Consider the following 17977-nt stretch of genomic DNA (forward strand, 5'->3'; position numbering starts at 1 on the left):
CATATTTAGCACTCCCTTAAGGAGTTCTGGTAAGTCAGGTCTAGTGGTAACAAATTCCCTTAGCATTTGCTTGTCTGAAAAGGATCTTATTTATCCTTTTCTTATGAAGCTTATCTTAGTTTGGCTGTATATGGAATTCTTGGTTGGAATTTTTTTTCTTTAAGAATGCTGAATATAATCCCTCAATCTCTTCTGGCTTGTAGGGTTTCTGCTGAAAGTTCCACTGTTAACCTGAGGAAGTTTCTTTTTTGGTGACCTCCTTCTTCCTAGCTGCCTTTAACATTTTATCTTTCACTTTGATCTTAGAAAATCTGATTACTCTGTCTTGGGCAAGGTCATCTTTTATAGTACCTTGCAGGGGTTCTTTGCATTTCCTGAATTTGAATGTTGGCATGTTTAGCAAGGTTGGAAAAAATTTCATGAATGACACTCTAAAACATGTTTTCCATGTTTCTTGCTTTCTCTTTTAGGGATGCCAATGAGATGTAGATTTGGTCTCTTTAGATAATCCCATATTTCTCGGAGGCTTTGTTTATTCTTGAATCTCTTTTCTTTGTTTTTGTCTGACTGAATTATTTTGGAGAACTGGTTTTCATACTCTGAGATTCTTTCCTCTCTTTGGTTGATTTCCTGCTGTTAATATTTGTTAATATTGTTTGCCTCTGTGTCCTCACCCAAATCCCATGTTGAATTGTAATTCCCAATGTTGGGGGAGGGACCTGGTGGGAGGTGATTGGACCATGGGGGTGGATTTACCCCCATTGTTCTCATGATAATGAGTTCTCATGAGATCTGATAGTTTAAAAGTGTGTGGCACTTCCCCCTTGAGTCTCTCTGTCTCTCCTGCTGCCATGTGAAGATGTGCTTGCTTCCCCTTCGCCCTACTGGCATTATTGTTAAGTTTCCTGAGGACTTCCCAGCCATGCCTTCTGTACAGCCTGTGGAACTGTGAGTCAATTAAACCTCTTTTCTTTATAAATTACCCAGTCTGAAGTAATTCTTTATATCAGTGTGAGAATGAACTAATACACTTGTGACTGTGTTTTAAAATTGTTGGAGTCTTTCAGCTCTATCAGATTCTTTCTTACAATTGCCATTTGTCTTTTATCTCCTGTATTATTTTGTTGTATTCCTTAGAATCCTTTTATTGGGTTTCAACTTTCTCTTGAATCCAGATGATTTTTGTTTCTATTTATACTTTCAATTCTGTTTCTTTCGTTTCAGCCGTTCAGTCTGGTTAAGACCCAGTACTGGGGAATTAGTGTGGTTGTTTTTAGGTGAGAAGACACTGTGCCTTTTTGAGTTGCCAGAATTCTTGCTGCACTGGTTCCTTCTCATCATTGTGGGTGATATTCCTTCAATTCTTGAAAATGCTAATCCTTTGAATGTGTTTGTTTGTTTTTTTGCTTTTGTCTTCTTTGATGCATTTGGAGGTTTAATTGTAGTATAAGGTGAGTTCAGTGAAGTCACTTCCTTTGTGAAAGATTTTAGGGAGCTAGGGCTAAGCTCATCCCTCCTAGGCTTCATGCTCTCACTTTAGGGGCCTGACACCAGGCCCCTGGCATTCTTGTCTGGACTCCTGAGGTTAGGAACATGCTGTACTGGAGCTTCTGAGATGTTCCCAGTCCTCTGGCCATGACACCTCCATGAGTGGTGCTAGCCAATGCCCTTTGTCTCAGCGGTGTTAGCGGGCTCTGTGTTCATTTGTGTGTTTCAGCAGCTGTGGTAGTGTGGCAGGGTGCACATACATAAAATGGAGTGGGGTACTGGTGGAAGCAGGGCTGTGGTATGTGCTTCCACTGGTGGCGGCTGCCTCCGTCACATATTTACCTATATATCAAACTACCACACAATTTTGAAAGTTGTTTGTACAGTGTATGAGATGTTCTGTTGCTTGATATTATTGCTAATACTTGTATTATCTGATTTAATTTAACCATTGGGTGTGTGGTGGTATCTTATTGTGGTTTTAGCTTGTATTTGTTTGATGACTAATTTGAACATCTTTTTATGTGCTTTTCATCATTCACATACCTTCTTTTGAGAAGTATCTGTTCAGATCTTTCCCCCATTTTCTTATTGACTTGTCTTATTAAGTCTCCAGAATTCTTTATACATTTTCTATCTCAGATACATGTATTATAAATGCTTTTTCCTAGTCTGCAGCTTGTCTTTTTATTTTCTTAATGGTATCTTTCAAAGGGCAAACACTTTGAATTTTGATGTCCAATTTAGCAATTCTTTATTTTTCATCATTTGCCTACCCATTGTTGTGACAGTTTTCTTCTTTGTTTTCTTGGTGTCCTTCTCTGTAAAACTGAGGTAATGTGAGAGTTAAATGAATTGATATATGTAATGTACTTTGAAAATGCCTCACATTTAATAAAATGGTATAGTGTTAGCTGCCATTATTGTTACCACAACTCCTTTACTCATAAGTTATTTTTGAGGTTTTTGGATGCTGTCTCTGCATCCCTGTCTCATCTTCATTCCTCTTAAAAATTTGTCATCGCCATTTTCTTTAAGGGTCTTTTGTTTACAAAAAAGGACTAAAGTTAAGATTTTCTATATATTAGAGAAAGGATATCCTAGCATTCCATATAGGGTATGATTTATATTATGTGCTACTGTTTTGTAATCTACCAATTTACCAGTGACTTGGTTTCCTTTCATATGTGATGTTACAATGAGATTTACAGAAATTTTTGCCATTTCCTTTCCCCAAAAGGTCTAAAGCCCACCATGAATGTCATGATTTTCCCCTTTTGTTAAGGCTCCTTTGGCCATCTATGACATTGGCTTCCACTGTATTTTATGCATACCTTACATGCCTTTAGTGTACTATGGAAAATGGCATTTTAGAGGGTATTGTTTTTGTTGTCAGTTTTGCTAAATAGAATTTAGGGGCTGGATTTTGATTGAGGTACATTAATTGGATTAAAAATATCATGAACATAATTAGCTTAAAGGCAGTAATAGTTATACCAAAATGGAGTTTCAAATGAGTATAAACTAGGTCAAGGCAAGATGTTCTTCTTAAAATACATTACAGTATGATAATGATCCACCATAGTTGTTTGAGTCAGTCTCAGAAATGGAGATATTGTCCTGATTCTGTTCTCTATTATTTTGACCAAATATTTAATCAGTCTATCATTTTCCTATTATAGAGTGAGAAATATAATATCTTCCTAGCAAAAATAATATTAAGCAATGAGATAGTTAGTATTTAGCAAGTGATGTAGTTCTTATAATAAACTCAGTATAATTTTTAGTCTACAGTCCAGATCTTATTGATCTCTTTTCTAAAAATATCCCCTCCATCTGAGCCCCTCTGCTGAGCCCTAGATCAGGTACTGGGCCATCCACAAAGTCTTGCATAGTGCTTGGCAATGAATAGGCAATTGGTAAGAGTGTTGTATTTAACCAAACTTTCAATTTTATCCCTGTTTCTTGTGCCTTTTTTTGTCTCTTTTTCCTGTGGATTCTATAAACTCAAGAAATCAGTATTCTTATGGAGGAAAAAAAAAGCAAACAAAAACTTACTGCAGCCGTTCTTCTTACAGTTTCTGTCTTTATGCTTTTCACACAAATGTTTTAAGAGAGTCAATTATTCTTAGTTTCCCATTTATCTTTTTAGCTTTTATAATTTAGTTATTGTTAAACTGTTTTAAAATATGTCTAATAACCTTAGGCCTCATAATTTTAGTGTATTTTCACATTTTCTAGCTTTTGTGTAATATCTCCTTATAGTTTCTTCTTTGCCTCCTCTATAACACTTTCCCAGTCTTTTTCCTCCTATCTGTCCTTTACATTTTTATTTTTATTTGTTTTGTTTTTAATGAATTACTCCAGATTTTAACTTTGTCTCCTTTTTCTTCAGCAAAGAAGATAGCTGAGTGAATTAAAATATTTCTAGGGTTTCATTTATTTGCCTTTAAACAGATGTTGCTTTCTTGAATGTAGCTGTGATTTTTCAGTTACTTTTTGGACATCTCCATTTTGGTATTAGCTGAATTTTTCATAGTAAAACTAATTGTTGAATATACTTGGTCCTTCGTAGAAGGCAAGCTGTGTTATGTTCATCACTATATCTTAATTGTCTAGCATAGTGCTTGGTACATAGTTGGCAATTAATACACGTTTATTATATGAACAATTGATATTCTCCTGTCACCTGAAAGTTAACATGTTCAAAATTGAACATGTTGGGATCTGGAATTTTCCTTTGCTTCTGTATCTTCCCATTGTTTGAAGCATAGATCAAATGTCCCCTCTTCCCTAAAGTTTTCCTTAATCGTCACAGTCAAAAATCTGTTTCCCTATTCTCTATTCCTTTACGAAATTATACTTTTATTGTACCTGTATTCTGGATTACATTTTATTTATGTACAGAGTTTGCTGTACATAAGATTGAGGTCAGGGGCTGACCTCTCCAAGATAAATTAACTATTTAAAATAATCTAAGGTTTTGGGAAAGGAAAGGGTTGAAAAGTGGATTTGTATCACTGTTCCTTCTGTATAGAATCCCCTCCCCATCTTGCTGCTTTTCACTCATTCTTCAGCCTCAGGTGAGGCATTATTTTATCCAGGTTTTTCTGAGCCTGCTTTAAGTCTTGAACAGGTGACTTTTCTTTGTATTTCTCTATTATTAATTCCTTTAATAAATAATTATTGAGTGCCTTTATTGTGCAGACACTATGCCAGACAGGGCTTTGAGAAACAAAAAGGTAGAACTTTTGTGGCTGAGTATGTAATGTTTAGCTCATTATACAATTACGTATTAGACAGATAAGGAAACTGAGGCTCAGATAAGTTCAGTGAATATACTAAGGTTACCAAATTAATAAATGGGAGAGCCTGGTTTCAGACTTTGGAATTTCTGAGTCCTTAGTGTTCTTTCCATTATACTTTGGCATTCCTCAGTGAAAATGTTTTTTGAAAGATTTGAACCAAATCTTTCTAAGCTCTGGTATTTTGTTTCTTTTCCAGCACCACAGAGCATTCCGTTAACCACTTACTGTTACTTAGCAAAGGAGATGCGTGTACATGGAACCAATGCTGTTGACCAAAAGAGGATAGTTAACCTGGTACTGGGCAGAAATACTTCCACTGAATTTGTGTCTTTGAAAACTGATTTTAACATTTGCTTTACTCAAAGGATTTACAAGCCTCCAGAGTCGTCAGGGTTCTGTGGTATCTATTGTCTATGTTAATCTATGGATTTCTTTGTTTTATTTTTCCACTGGAACATTACAGCTCTCAAAATTCATAGCAAACACCCTACACTCTATTTATTTCCATTCAACAGTACGATGGTGTGAATTTGACAAAACTCTGGCAAATACTTAAGTTAATATTTCACAAAATACCCAAACTCCTTTTGGCAGTTGATTTCCAGGCAGCTGATAAAACATTGAATTGGTAGGTGTTTTTTGTTTTTGTGGGTTATTCATTTTGATGTGCATACGGAAGGGTAGGGAAGGAGAAGTTGTTATGGTATAAAGACAGAGTTGGAAAAGTTGGGCTTATGTTGTTGTTTGTTTGTTTTTTGTTTTGTTTTCCTGAGAATATTCTCTGTTACCCTGCAGTAAGCTGTCTACCTTCCAGGATTTGACAGCCTGCTTGCTTAATAGCCTTCAGAAACATCCATGTCCTGTCATACCTGTGCTATGTTCTGATTACTTGGTAACTTGTTAGCTTAGAGATTAATTTTAGGGATGTTTTATATAAGGAAACCTCTCCTCTAATGCTACCTCCTTTTGTTACCTGTTAATAGTCATGGTGTTAGGTTTATTGAAGGACTTTTGCTTCTATATTCTTTTCTTCTCAATGTTCTTTTCATTAGGAATATAATGGCCGGGCGCGGTGGCTCATGCCTGTAATCCCAGCACTTTGGGAGGCCGAGGCGGGTGGATCACCTTAGGTCGGGAGTTTGAGACCAGCCTGACCAACATGGAGAAACCCCGTCTCTACTAAAAATACATAATTAGCTGGGCGTAGTGGCGCATGCCTGTAATCCTAGCTATTCAGGAGGCTGAGGCGGGAGAATTGCTTGAACCTGGGAGGCGGAGGTTGCGGTGAGTTGAGATTGCGCCATTGCACTCCAGCCTGGGCAACAAGAGTGAAACTCCATCTCAAAAAAAAAAAAAAATAATAATAATAATAGTAATCATAACATGAAATAATACATTCATTTGTGATTTTACATCTTGCTCTTCTCAGTTTGACAAAGGAAATAATGTTTATAAGATTAAGTTACTGATTTTTCCTGTTTTGACATCCTTAAACTTTGGGTTCTGTGAGTGTTTTGCCTGAATTAGAACTGTGGAACTAGACTTTATGACTCAAGGTTTGGGGATATTACATGTCAAATGCATGTTTTTAAATTTTCTAAAATACAATTTTATAACTGAGAAATACAGAAACATTTATTTAATAAACAACATTTTGCATCACTAAAAAAATTAGTATTATGTTTAAATAAATTTTTAAAAATATACTTATTTCCTTTTAAAGTGTTCTTCACCACACTTGGGCATTTATCTGTTTCTTTAAATGGCCTTCTCTGTTTCTTGTTTGCAGGCAGCTATCAATGGTGTAATACCCCAGGAAAATGGCATTCTACAAAGGTATGTTATAAAGTGCTTACCAGTTAAGATGACTTAGCAGAACAAAAAACAGAGCTAGCTGTTAATTTTTTTTGTTTTATTTTTTAATAGAGCATTGATTTGGGGTATATAAGTTCATTAACATTGTTCTTTCAGATATTTCTATGTATTATATTAATTCTCCAAAGTCTCCAACTTTTAACTGTATAAAATTATTGCATATTTGTTAACACCATCTTTTAAGATGGTTTTAATTTTTAAGAAAGCTTTTCAAGCTTATGCTTTGTTTTATAAGATGAAAGGAACTGAATTTTTTAAACTATTAGCACTGGCTATTGGTTTAATAACCCCAGAATATGGTTATCAAACTTAACTATACAGGCTTTATCTCCAGGCTTACTACAGACTTTTTCTCCTTCCCTTTTGGGTTCTAAATCAGGTATATGGTAAGTTGCAACAATTTGAGGCAGTTCTTAATAATGCAACTCTTCAGAGTACTGAACTATTTTACTTGAAGTATCCAGTGTTAACAAGTGGAATGGTTTTAGAGGTTTTGTGTTATGGCCAGAAGGTAAAACTGGAAGATGTGGCCAAGAGAATTATAATAGTTACAATGTAATTCCTTGAGTTAAAAATAAATTCATAACTTTTGTCTCCTTAAAATTGGAGACTCTGGTTCTGAATTAAAGAACACTCTATAAAGCCTTAGGAGGTAAAACCATTCTCCCTTCCAAGTGTAGTTTAATTACTTGATTTTCCCCCCTTTCCTCTCAATTCAAACATTGGCTTGAATTTTGGTGGCTGGGATTTCTAAGTCACTGAAGCATGATCTGCTAAGTGCAGATGAGGCAAACAGAAACAGCAGATAAGGAATGAGGTCGTTTTGGAGAGCAAGAAAAGTACTCTTGCAGAAACATCAGGAAGTTCACTATGAACTGCAAGACATGCTGTTCTTGATAAGAAACCATATATTTAGGATGGAAGCAAAATTTGTTTGATACCTGTACCACCTTTAATGGTTAATGGTTTTTAGATGAAAGCAATTATAAAACAGACCTATACCCCTGTTCCTCTCTTCTAAACTGTCAGAAAGATTTTCATCCAGAGTAAATGTGGCAGATTTCCAGAGTTTCTACCAACTTCTGTTTGTTTAATCTTTAGTTTGTTGTTGTTTGTTCCAGAGCATTCAATTCTATTGAAGCCCTTGTCTAGAAAGCAAACCAGATGAACTTCCTTTATGGTCATTTTTTTTCTTAGTTTAGAAAGTTTTACACTGCTAAATATCACTTCAGTTTTATTTTTGAGTAAATGTTATTGCCACTTTTTGTGCCAAAATTTTTGCTATGCAAAATCTTTGTGGGTTCAGCTACTGGATTCTGAGTACATATTGGATATATCATCCAATTAATAGCATTTGCCATAGGTGAACTGTAGAAACTTCTTCTCCCCTGGAAACATTCCATCTTTCCTGTCACAGATTATACTTTTTATTTAATATATTTTATGACTAGAAATTCCGTATTAAACTGATTTCTCATAAAGTTACTATAATATTTGGGGTTGAACTGTGATCAGAGTAGGATTTTGTTGGTTTTGTTTGCTTTTTTTGAAGGAATGAATCATATGTCTACATGAGATAATCAGTTGTATCTAGTAATATTCTTCAACTATTTCCTTCCTAACCTTGTTCATTAGCTTTGAAATCATTGCGGATTTAACATAACTGAAAATTCCTCTTGTATGTCTACTGACCAGAGGAAAACAAAAGAGGGCTCTTTGTGTACTTTCTTATAAGCTTAACACTGAAAGTAGAAGGCACGATGCTAGAAATGGTATATGCAGGCAGTTAAAAGGATCTTTGTTTTGTATGTTTGGTTTTTATAATAAAGTCGAATATATGCAGTCTATGTATACAACTGACTGTTAAATTGTTAGTGCATCCCTTAACAAAGAAAAGAGGTATCAAATACTATACTTTAAATAAATTACTATATAAAGCAATATTCTCATGAGATAATGAAATTTGGTGGGAAATAAATACCCACCTCACTGATACATGTGTTGATACTAAATTCCTTTGACCGGAGATTATTCAAAACAAAAAACTGTACTAATTATCTGCAATCTAAAGAAGTTTGTTTTTTTTTTTTTTTTAAGAGAAAGAAGAGCCAGTGTGTGCCTTATAGCTTTTCTTGAAATTAGGTTTTTGTGTGAATCCAAGAGGCTATATGATTTTTAATGTAACCATAAAGTCCAAGGGAAAGAAACTTTTTTTTGAGTGCTTAAGGCAGTGTGCTAGGCAATTGACATATTTTTCTTCATTTAATACTCACTACAACCTGTAAGAGGTAAATGTTTACATTTTACATATGAGGAAATTCAAAGTTAGAGAGTTTACATAGACTTGCCCGAGTTCACAAGCATAGAAGCAGGTAGTGAAGTCTAGATTGTCTTATTTTAAAAGCCATGCTCTATCCTCGCTATTACTCTGTCTTCTTCAAGATCAGTCAGTGAGGTATTCCCAAACTTTTAAGATTTTTCCTTTGAGAGCTGGGTGTGGTAGCTCACGCCTGTAATTCCAGCACTTTGGGAAGCCGAGGCTGGCAGATCACTCGCGGTCAGGAGTTCAAGACCAGCCTAGCCAACATGGTAAAACCCTGTCTCTACTAAAAATAGAACTTGAACCCGGGAGGCCAAGGTTGCAGTGAGCCAAGATTGCACCACTGCACTGCAGCCTAGGTGACAGAGTGAGACTCCATCTTAAAAAAAACACAAACAGAAAAAGATTTTTATTTTGGGTAAAGAAGTTGAAATCTAATACATGTACATAATGTCTTTCTTCCACAGCTTGGTTTTTTATAATTATTATTTTAGTTGTAAGCTATTAAAGGCAGATATTATTATTCCTCGTTTTACAGGTAGATAGGATAAGTCATAAAGTGACTTGGCCCAGATGATACAGCCTGATGTTGATGGAGTCAGGAATATAAGCAAGTCTTCTGACTCTTTCTCCAAGGCTTATTTCATGAGACAGTATATTGCTAACACAGCATACTGTGTGTAACTTATGCAGTCATAAATGTAAACTATTCATTCAGTCATAAACAGACACTGAGTATGTATATTTACATGGTCCAGTGTATTATTTATTTAACATATTGTCCAGAGCCTTTTTAAAAATTATTTTTGGAGATATTTTTAGGAAGAAACGTTAGTGAATTACTTGTATAATTGGAGAGCTGATGCTATGATTTCTAAAAGTAAACTTTATAAATTAATAGCATAATTTTAGCCACTCACTAAGTGGATGGTATTTATTAACTCATATTTGTTTTATTACCCAGACAGGTGTACAGTTTGTTCATTTGTCCATTGTTTAATTCATTGAGAACACCTAGAGAAGACGTTTATTTTCAAACCTTGACCATTAGGCTTTCAGAATATATAAATGCCCAGGTTTTGTAACTTAGAAAATAGCCATTATAGCCAGTTAGTTTCTATGTATTGCTTTGTCTAATTTCCATTTAAAAAATCTGATTTGATTCACAATTTTATCTCTAAAATAAATGTGGAGTTGTTTTTTTTTTTTTAAGGAGGTGCCTAAAGATTTTGCCATGGCATGGACTTTAAAAAATTGAAATAATAAACAAGTACAGAGTTCCTGTTTACTTTTCTTTCTGTTCATTGCCTTCCAAGAGCCTGAGTTGTTTGTAGAGGAAAGTTGAGTAAGGATAAAAACACTTATTTGGTTGAAGTTTTAGAACTAAAATAGATTTCTACATAGAGCTTCCAAATCGGTGTCATTTTTATATTTATTTATTTTTAAGGTACAGGGGTCTTGCTATGCTGCTTAGGCTGGACTTGAACTCCTGCTGAGCTCAAGCAATCTTTCTGACTCAGCCTCCTAAGTAACTGGGTCTACAGGCACGTGACACCTTGCCCAGTTTCCCATTAGTATCTTTTTTTGTTGTTGTTTGTTTTTTGGAGACAGGCTGTTGCTCTGTAGCCCAGGCACAATCACAGCCTCCTGCAGCCTCTACTTCCTGGGCTGAAGTGATCCTCCCACCTCAGCCCCCTGAATAGCTGGGACTGTAGGCGCTCGCCACCACACCTAGCTAATTTTTGTATTCTTTGTAGAGATGGAGTCTCATGATGTTGCCCAGGAGTTCCAGACTACTGGGTTCAAGCCATCCTCCCACCATGGCCTCACAAAGTGCTAGGATTACAGGCATGAGCCACTACACCTGGCATTCAATATCTTTTTTTAAAAAAGATATTTATAGATTAGTAAATCTATAATGATTACATGGTTAGATGATTAAATAGAAAAGAATAGCAAGGTCAGATTATAAGATGGTGGTTTTCACAGCTGGGAAATTTTAAAAATACATTTACTCTTTTTTGATTCAATAATTTTGGATGCTTTTGTATTCTTTGGGTCTCATTAAATGTTAGTGAAAACTGATGGGATCATTCATTGACTGGTAAGATCTCTCTCTTCCTCTCATTTTTTGGATTGCCTTTTTTTTTGAGATGAGGTCTCACTCTGTCACCCAGGCTGAAGTGAAGTGGCATGATCTCAGCTCACTGCAACCTCTACCTCCCAGACTCAATTGAGCCTCCCACATCAGCCTCCTGAGTAGCTGGGACTACAGGCATATGCCACCAAGCCTGGCGAATTTTTGTATTTTTTGTAGAAATGGGGTTTCGCCCCAGCCATGTTGCTCAGGTTAGTCTTGAACTCCTGAGCACAAGTGATCCTCCTGCCTCGGCCTCCCAAAGTGTTGGGATTACAGGTGTGAGCCACCGCACCTGGTCTACCCAAGAAATGTTGCCAGAGGGAATTTTATATAAGGAGTCAGTTACACAGATGTGAAGAAGGTTGAAAGATCAGAAAAGGGATACTGAGACAACCTAGATAGAGTGACTGCAGGAGGCAGCTGGACCACCAAGCCCAGATATGGGTGGTTCCTTCTGCTTGGCAAGGAAAGGAGCCCAGGGCAAGAGCAGACTCATAGCTTCAGTGAGAAGGGTAGGGATGTAGAGGTCATGATTCCCATTCCAGGCCAAGAAGCAGCAGCTAGAACACATCTACCAGGGAGAGCCCCCTGCTGACCACCAGTGGGCACAAAGGAAAGTGATAGAGGAACAAAGGAAAGAGGCTGATGGAGGTTGAGGTTAACAGAACTTTATTTGTAGCTCAGCGGAAGAGCCCTAGGAACTTGGCACCAGACATATGAGAAGGAAGTCGTGTTCAGCTGATACTGGTAGCTTTGGCAAGATGCAGAGAGACTTATGGAAAAGGTGCCGTTAAAAAAAAAGCTAGAAGCTAACATCAGTGGTTGATGCTAAAACAAAATGAGTGCCACCGTTGGGGTGATATGTCACTGCTAGGGTGATGTTGATAGGATCAGTGTGCAAACTGCAAGAAGATAGGGGTGTGTGTGTGTGTGTTTGTATGTTTGCTGCTGAAGTTTTTGTTTCTGTTACTGGTCATAAGGCCATAGCTGATACTGTGAGTTTCTTCTTTCACCATTTATTCTGTATTCCCTGTTTTTAGCCAGCACCTCAAATGGTCAGGGTTTTTTTTTGTTTTTGTTTGTTGTTGTTGTTGTTGTTTTTTACCTGGTGAAGCATCTTACACCTTCATTTTTGAAGAGTCAGAACCCTCAGTTTACCTACTTTTTTATTAGTTGTAATTTTCCATTCTTACTAGACATGCCCCAGAAAATCTCCTGGGCTCCAGTCATAGTCCATTGTGTAGCAGCAGCCCAATTTTTTTCTTAGTAATCAGGACCAGTCACTCTATCCGGTACTCCTTCCCTAGGTGATAATTCAGTGCCATGAGGAGTACAAAATAGCCAAGCAACATTCTCAAGTTCCAATTCAATGGAAGTGTTGTGGAAATGTTACATCTTTGGGAACCATGATTTCTGAACCATCAGCACCCAAAGTTGTAGGAGGCAGAAGTTTAGTAAGCTGTTAGGCATGTAAGAGGAATCACTATCAACACTTAATTCCCATACATGTGTTTTCTGGCAGTACGAAAAATAGTGTGGTGTTTTGGACACTGATATAAAGCATTTATACCACATACTTTAAGGAGGAACCCCAAGCTTTGAGGTTATCTCCTAACCAGTGTCATAACTGGATCTTTAGTAAGTCATTCTGTTGTTCTGTCAAGCTAGCTGCTCCTAGGTAATGGCATACACGATGATCCCAGTGCTGCACTTCTTTTGCTGTGAAACAGATTCCTTAGTTAGAACCAGTGTTGTGTGGGAAGCCATCAATATGGTATTCCCAAAGTCCATGAATGGTGGTCCTGACAGATGCATTCCTGTCAGGTAAGTCAAGTTCCTATTTAGAAAAGCGTCTTTTTCAGAGAAGATAGATCACTGCCCTCTCCATGATGGAAATATTTTATTACCAGGTCCCTGGGAAATGGCACCTTATTGGGGACTCAATATTAGTCTGTGTCATTTGCAGTTTAGGCACTCCATAGTTTCTCTAGCTAGATGCAGCCTTGGTGAGGGGCAGTCCATGTTGTGGTGTCCATTCCTAACCTCCATCTCTGTTGACATGGCCACATTGTACATTAATGCATCAAGCAGCCTCAGTAGCAAGGGAAAAAAAGCTGACTGAACAATGTCTTCTTATCTATGTTATTAAGATCCTTTTTTTAATTGCTTAGCCTTTAGAGAATATTCACTTAAGAAACAAATATATTTAGCCAGGTGCGGTGGCTCACGCCTGTAATTCCAGCATTTTGGGAGGCCAAGGCTAGTGGATCACCTGAGGTCAGAAGTTCAAGACCAGCCTGGCCAACATAGTGAAACCCTGTCTCTACTCAAAATACAAAAAAAAAAAAAAAAAAAAAAAAATTAGCTGGGTGAGGTGGCGGGCACCTGTAATCCCAGCTACTTGGGTGGCTGAGGCAGGAGAATCGCTTGATCCTGGGAGGCAGAGGTTGCAGTGAGGCAAGATTGTGCCATTTCACTCTGGCCTGGGCAACAAGAGTGAAACTCCGTCTCCAAACAAACAAACAAAACCAAATATATTTATATTCTGTGTGCATTCTAAAGGATCTGTTTTCATATCTCTTCTCCAGACTTTCTTGTCACCCAGTTTTCCAATTTTATTCTTTTCAGGACCTGAACAGCTGGCCAACCCACCATCTATTGCCTATGATTCAATGTAGATTTATACCTGAGGCTATCTCTCCTTCCAGATGAAGTGGTGAACGTAGTACAACATTAAGTTCTCCCCAGTGGGGGGCTTTTCTTTCACTGCTGTCTTTCAGGGCTATCATTGATTGTGGTCGTAGTATTACAGCAGTGCAATTTTGGCTGGTGCCAGCATATTGTACATAATCATTTTTCTCTTCCCAGTCCAAATTTTTTTTTCCTCAGTTAACTTAGTTATTTCTTATTTATTGTTGAGAAATACAAAGTACAGCTTTCACCCTCATGTGCTTTCAACCACTGCATTCTAGAAACTTTATCAAGGTGGCAGCCCTTGTATTTTTGTGGTGTGTGTCTGCTAATCCCTAACATGCATGCGTCCTACCAAAGTATCAAAGTATAGGTTTAGTTTTCCTTATTTGAAGTGCATAGGACCAGAAGTATTTCACATTTCAGTTTTTTTCAGATTTGAGAATATTTGCATTATACGTACTGGTTGGTTGAGCATCCCTAATCCAAAAATCTGATATCCAAAATGTTCCAGTAAACATTTCCTTTGAGTGTTATGTCAGCGCTCAAAAAGTTTCAGATTTTGGAACATTTCAGATTTCAGACTTATGGATTAGGGAGACTTAACCTATACTTGCTGCTTATGCAATTCAGGACCAATCTATGTTGTCATCAGTGTAGTATCGTTCTTTGGAATGTCAAGTTAATCAAGATCTCTATAGACTATTATTATGACAAAGAGCAGGAGAGTTGATGTAATCTTTAGGAAAAGACAATGAAGGTATTAGTCTACCCTGCTGTGTGAAAGCAAAATGCATGTTCCAGTGCTTACAAATTAGTATAGAAAATAAAACACATATGCAAGATCATTTGTTTCCAGCGGTCCCTTCTTACGTTACAGTTGTAACTCCATGGATCAGGAAACCAATATGGAATATCTACCAGTTACTGAGTGTGTTTTTTTCTATTATACCTCCAGGGCCTAGGGAAATAACTGCAGGGTAGATTGACTGACCGATCAAATTTACTGTGAGTTGATTTGGGCCAAAACTTCACTTCCAATTCTAATTCTTCACTTTTGTAAATTACCCAGTAATTAGCATCATTTTAGAGTTAGCATCTATTAGTCTCCTAAAAATCTGGATATTTTCTTTTTATTGGCACACAGATACTCTAGTAAACAGCTGCAAGTGTCTTAATGGAAATCTTAGAGGAAAGTTTACAATAAATACTTGTGGCACTATTGTGTTTTAGGGGACAATGCCTCATTTAATCCAGGGGCTTTATGTCTGTGAACCAACTTGTGTTTGGAAACTGGAAGTGACTGTGATTCTCCGTAGTGGTCACTGAAGTCAGGATTTAGGCTACCAAGTCTGGGGTTTCTACTGTTTATAGATCAAGTAGTATTTTAGTAGACTGACCTTTAATTTTGTTCCTTAAAAATACCATGCTCAGTTCGAGACTCCGTCTCAAAAAAAAAAAAAAAAAAAACAAAAAACAACAAAAATAAAAAACCATGCTCAGTTAAGTACTTCTAAAGGTCTCTGCAGGTCTTGTATGTCACAACCTTCTGATTGCCACTTTCTGTCCATGCTGTGTGTTAACATGATTGTTCTTACCTTTTCTCTGTCAAATTTTGCCATTTGACCTCTGCCATTCTGGAATCTGATTAGCTTGTTCAGGAGTCTTTCTCAATCGTGTCGTCTCCCCATGTCATTCCCAACTCACAGAAAACAGTCACCACAGAGTTTTTCAAATACAGATTCCCTTACTAATGTATTTTAAAATGCTTTAATGCAGTATCCTCCAGGACCTCATGGATGATGTATAGGATGGTATGTATATATTCAGGTTATACATGGTAAATCTACTTCAGCATTCCTGTTTCTTTAAGCATCTATATTTCTTCTACATTATGCTAGGAAGGTTCAGGTATCTCATCCTCATGAAATATGGACTGTTTTGAGAGTTTTCATTTAGCCAACTAGTAAACTATAAAGAGTTTAAGCTAAGAGCTTTCACAAAAGTGGAGGCTAGCCTTCTCAGTCATGGGAGAAGGAGCTGTTCACCCAGGTATCCTCATTCCATATCGTAGGGCCTCACTCCTTCCAAAACAAAGGAAACTTATACTGTTTATTCAACTTTCACCATAATTCTGCAATCTGCAAAATTAAATTTTGGACCCAATTCTTGGCAGAGTTGTACCTATGGTTACAACAAGTAAGAAACTTTTAAAAAGGCTATTTTTAAAATTTTGTAGCTATCTTGTCATGACCTGAGCTGAAAGTTAAAAACTTAAAAACTCTATCATTTTCTTTTTTAAGTCTCCGAGTCAGAAGCAGCCATCCTCGAGTCCTTGGTATCATTATTACCATCAAAATAGTCAAGTCAGACAGTCATTTGGTTGTCTTAGACACTTGTTTCAATAGGCATATCATCATAATTAGCTATGGGTGATAATGCAATAATCATTATGCCAATGCATGGAATGGATCACTAGTATCCCATTTATTATTGACAAGGAGCTAGCAGTGAATTGAAGGTCAAGGGCACATATGTGGGTTTGTTTGTGGATTTGATGTTAAGAAGATAAGGGAAATTTCTCTTGATGGCTTTTGTTTTCTTGGCAAAATGGAAAAAGATACCTTTTAACACTGAGATGAGAGATAGGGAGAATTGGGGAGAATTGAGGTTTAAGGACTGTAAAGTTTCAAAATAATCTGTGGAAAGCAGAGTTAATGAGTCAAATAATGATCCAGTGAGTAAATGAGAGTGAGTGAAGAAGACACCGTTCTTAATTTACCGAGTTAAAAATGATGTTTTACCAATATTATAACAACACAAGGTAAAAATCTGATTAAATGCTAAATGATATGATACTGCTAATAAACATAGAAAGGCAAGGATGGGAAGGAGAGTAATGTGGCCTTCAGTCAATGGGAAAGATTTTATGGAGGAAGTAGAACTCAAGTTTGGCCTTGACACACATGTAGGTAAACTTACTTGATAGGAAGAACAACACAAGCCAAGTATGGAGAGGGTCCCTAGTAGTATTCTGTAATGATTTAGTTGACAATAATCCTTTTTTATGTCAACATTTTAGTGAATATGGAGGTGAGACCATACCAGGACCTGCATTTAATCCAGCAAGTCATCCAGCTTCAGCTCCTACTTCCTCTTCTTCTTCAGCGTTTCGACCTGTAATGCCATCCAGGCAGATCGTAGAAAGGCAACCTCGGATGCTGGACTTCAGGGTTGAATACAGAGACAGAAATGTTGATGTGGTACTTGAAGACAGCTGTACTGTTGGTAAGGTTTTTCCTGCCATAAAGCCTTCACAAATAAATAATTAGGTAAACATTCAGGTTATTTTTTTTATTTCTAGTTGACTACCAGTGCAAGAAGGGAAAAAAAGCAAGTTGAAACTGGTAACTTTCCAACACTGATTATTGTGCTTTATTTTTAAATACTGTGTTGAGATTGAGGTAAGTTTGAGAATAATTTTTTTTGTTCCATGCAAGTAGAATGGTATACAATGCTGTTTTAGGGCTGATGCAAATCAAACATCTAAGAGCTTTAAAAAAATACCCTAATCAAGTACATTACATATCACACTTTACAACTGAGACTTACTCATTTTTCATAGGATATATCTTGATCCTTTTTGTGCTGCTAAAACAATACCTGAGACTGGGTAATTTATAAGGAACAGAAATTTATTTTCTCACATTTCTGGAGGCTAAGAAGTCTAAGATCAAGGCTTAGGAGGTTTGGTGTCTGGTGAGGGCTGCTCACTGTTTACAATATGGCACCTTGATGCTGCATCCGCCTAAGTGGGGAACATTGTATCCTCACATGGCAGAAACCAGAAGGGCAAAAGGGACAGACTCCCTTCATCAAACTCTTTTTATAAGGGCACCTAATCCCATTAACGAAGCTCTCATTGCCTAATCACCTTTTAAAGGACCTGCGTCTTAATAGTACCACATAGACAATACCTGAATTTTGGTGGGGATACATTCAAACCATCACACTATGTTTAATGAGAAATCAGACATGAGACATGTTCCCATCACTTTTCTCTCTGCCAGTTGAAAAAATGCTGTTTTTCAAAAGGAGGTGAAAGTATATGCCTGCCATTTCTGGACAGACTTTACCAAGTTACTATAGTTTAAC

The 17977-nt window shown here is 36.9% G+C and overlaps 1 protein-coding gene across 1 annotated transcript in view; it reads left to right on the plus strand.

Moving 5' to 3' along the window:
• Window positions 1-17977, plus strand: part of FAF1 (Fas associated factor 1) — a 534212-nt gene that overhangs the window by 166106 nt on the left and 350129 nt on the right. Inside the window, exons 3-4 of the mRNA XM_002810838.5 lie at window positions 6586-6632; window positions 16905-17110. Coding sequence (XP_002810884.1) covers window positions 6586-6632; window positions 16905-17110 — 253 coding nt within the window. The remainder of the gene's footprint in view (window positions 1-6585; window positions 6633-16904; window positions 17111-17977) is intronic.

This window comes from Pongo abelii, chromosome 1 (assembly GCF_028885655.2).
Source record: "Pongo abelii isolate AG06213 chromosome 1, NHGRI_mPonAbe1-v2.0_pri, whole genome shotgun sequence".
NCBI classification, from domain to species: Eukaryota; Metazoa; Chordata; class Mammalia; order Primates; family Hominidae; genus Pongo; species Pongo abelii.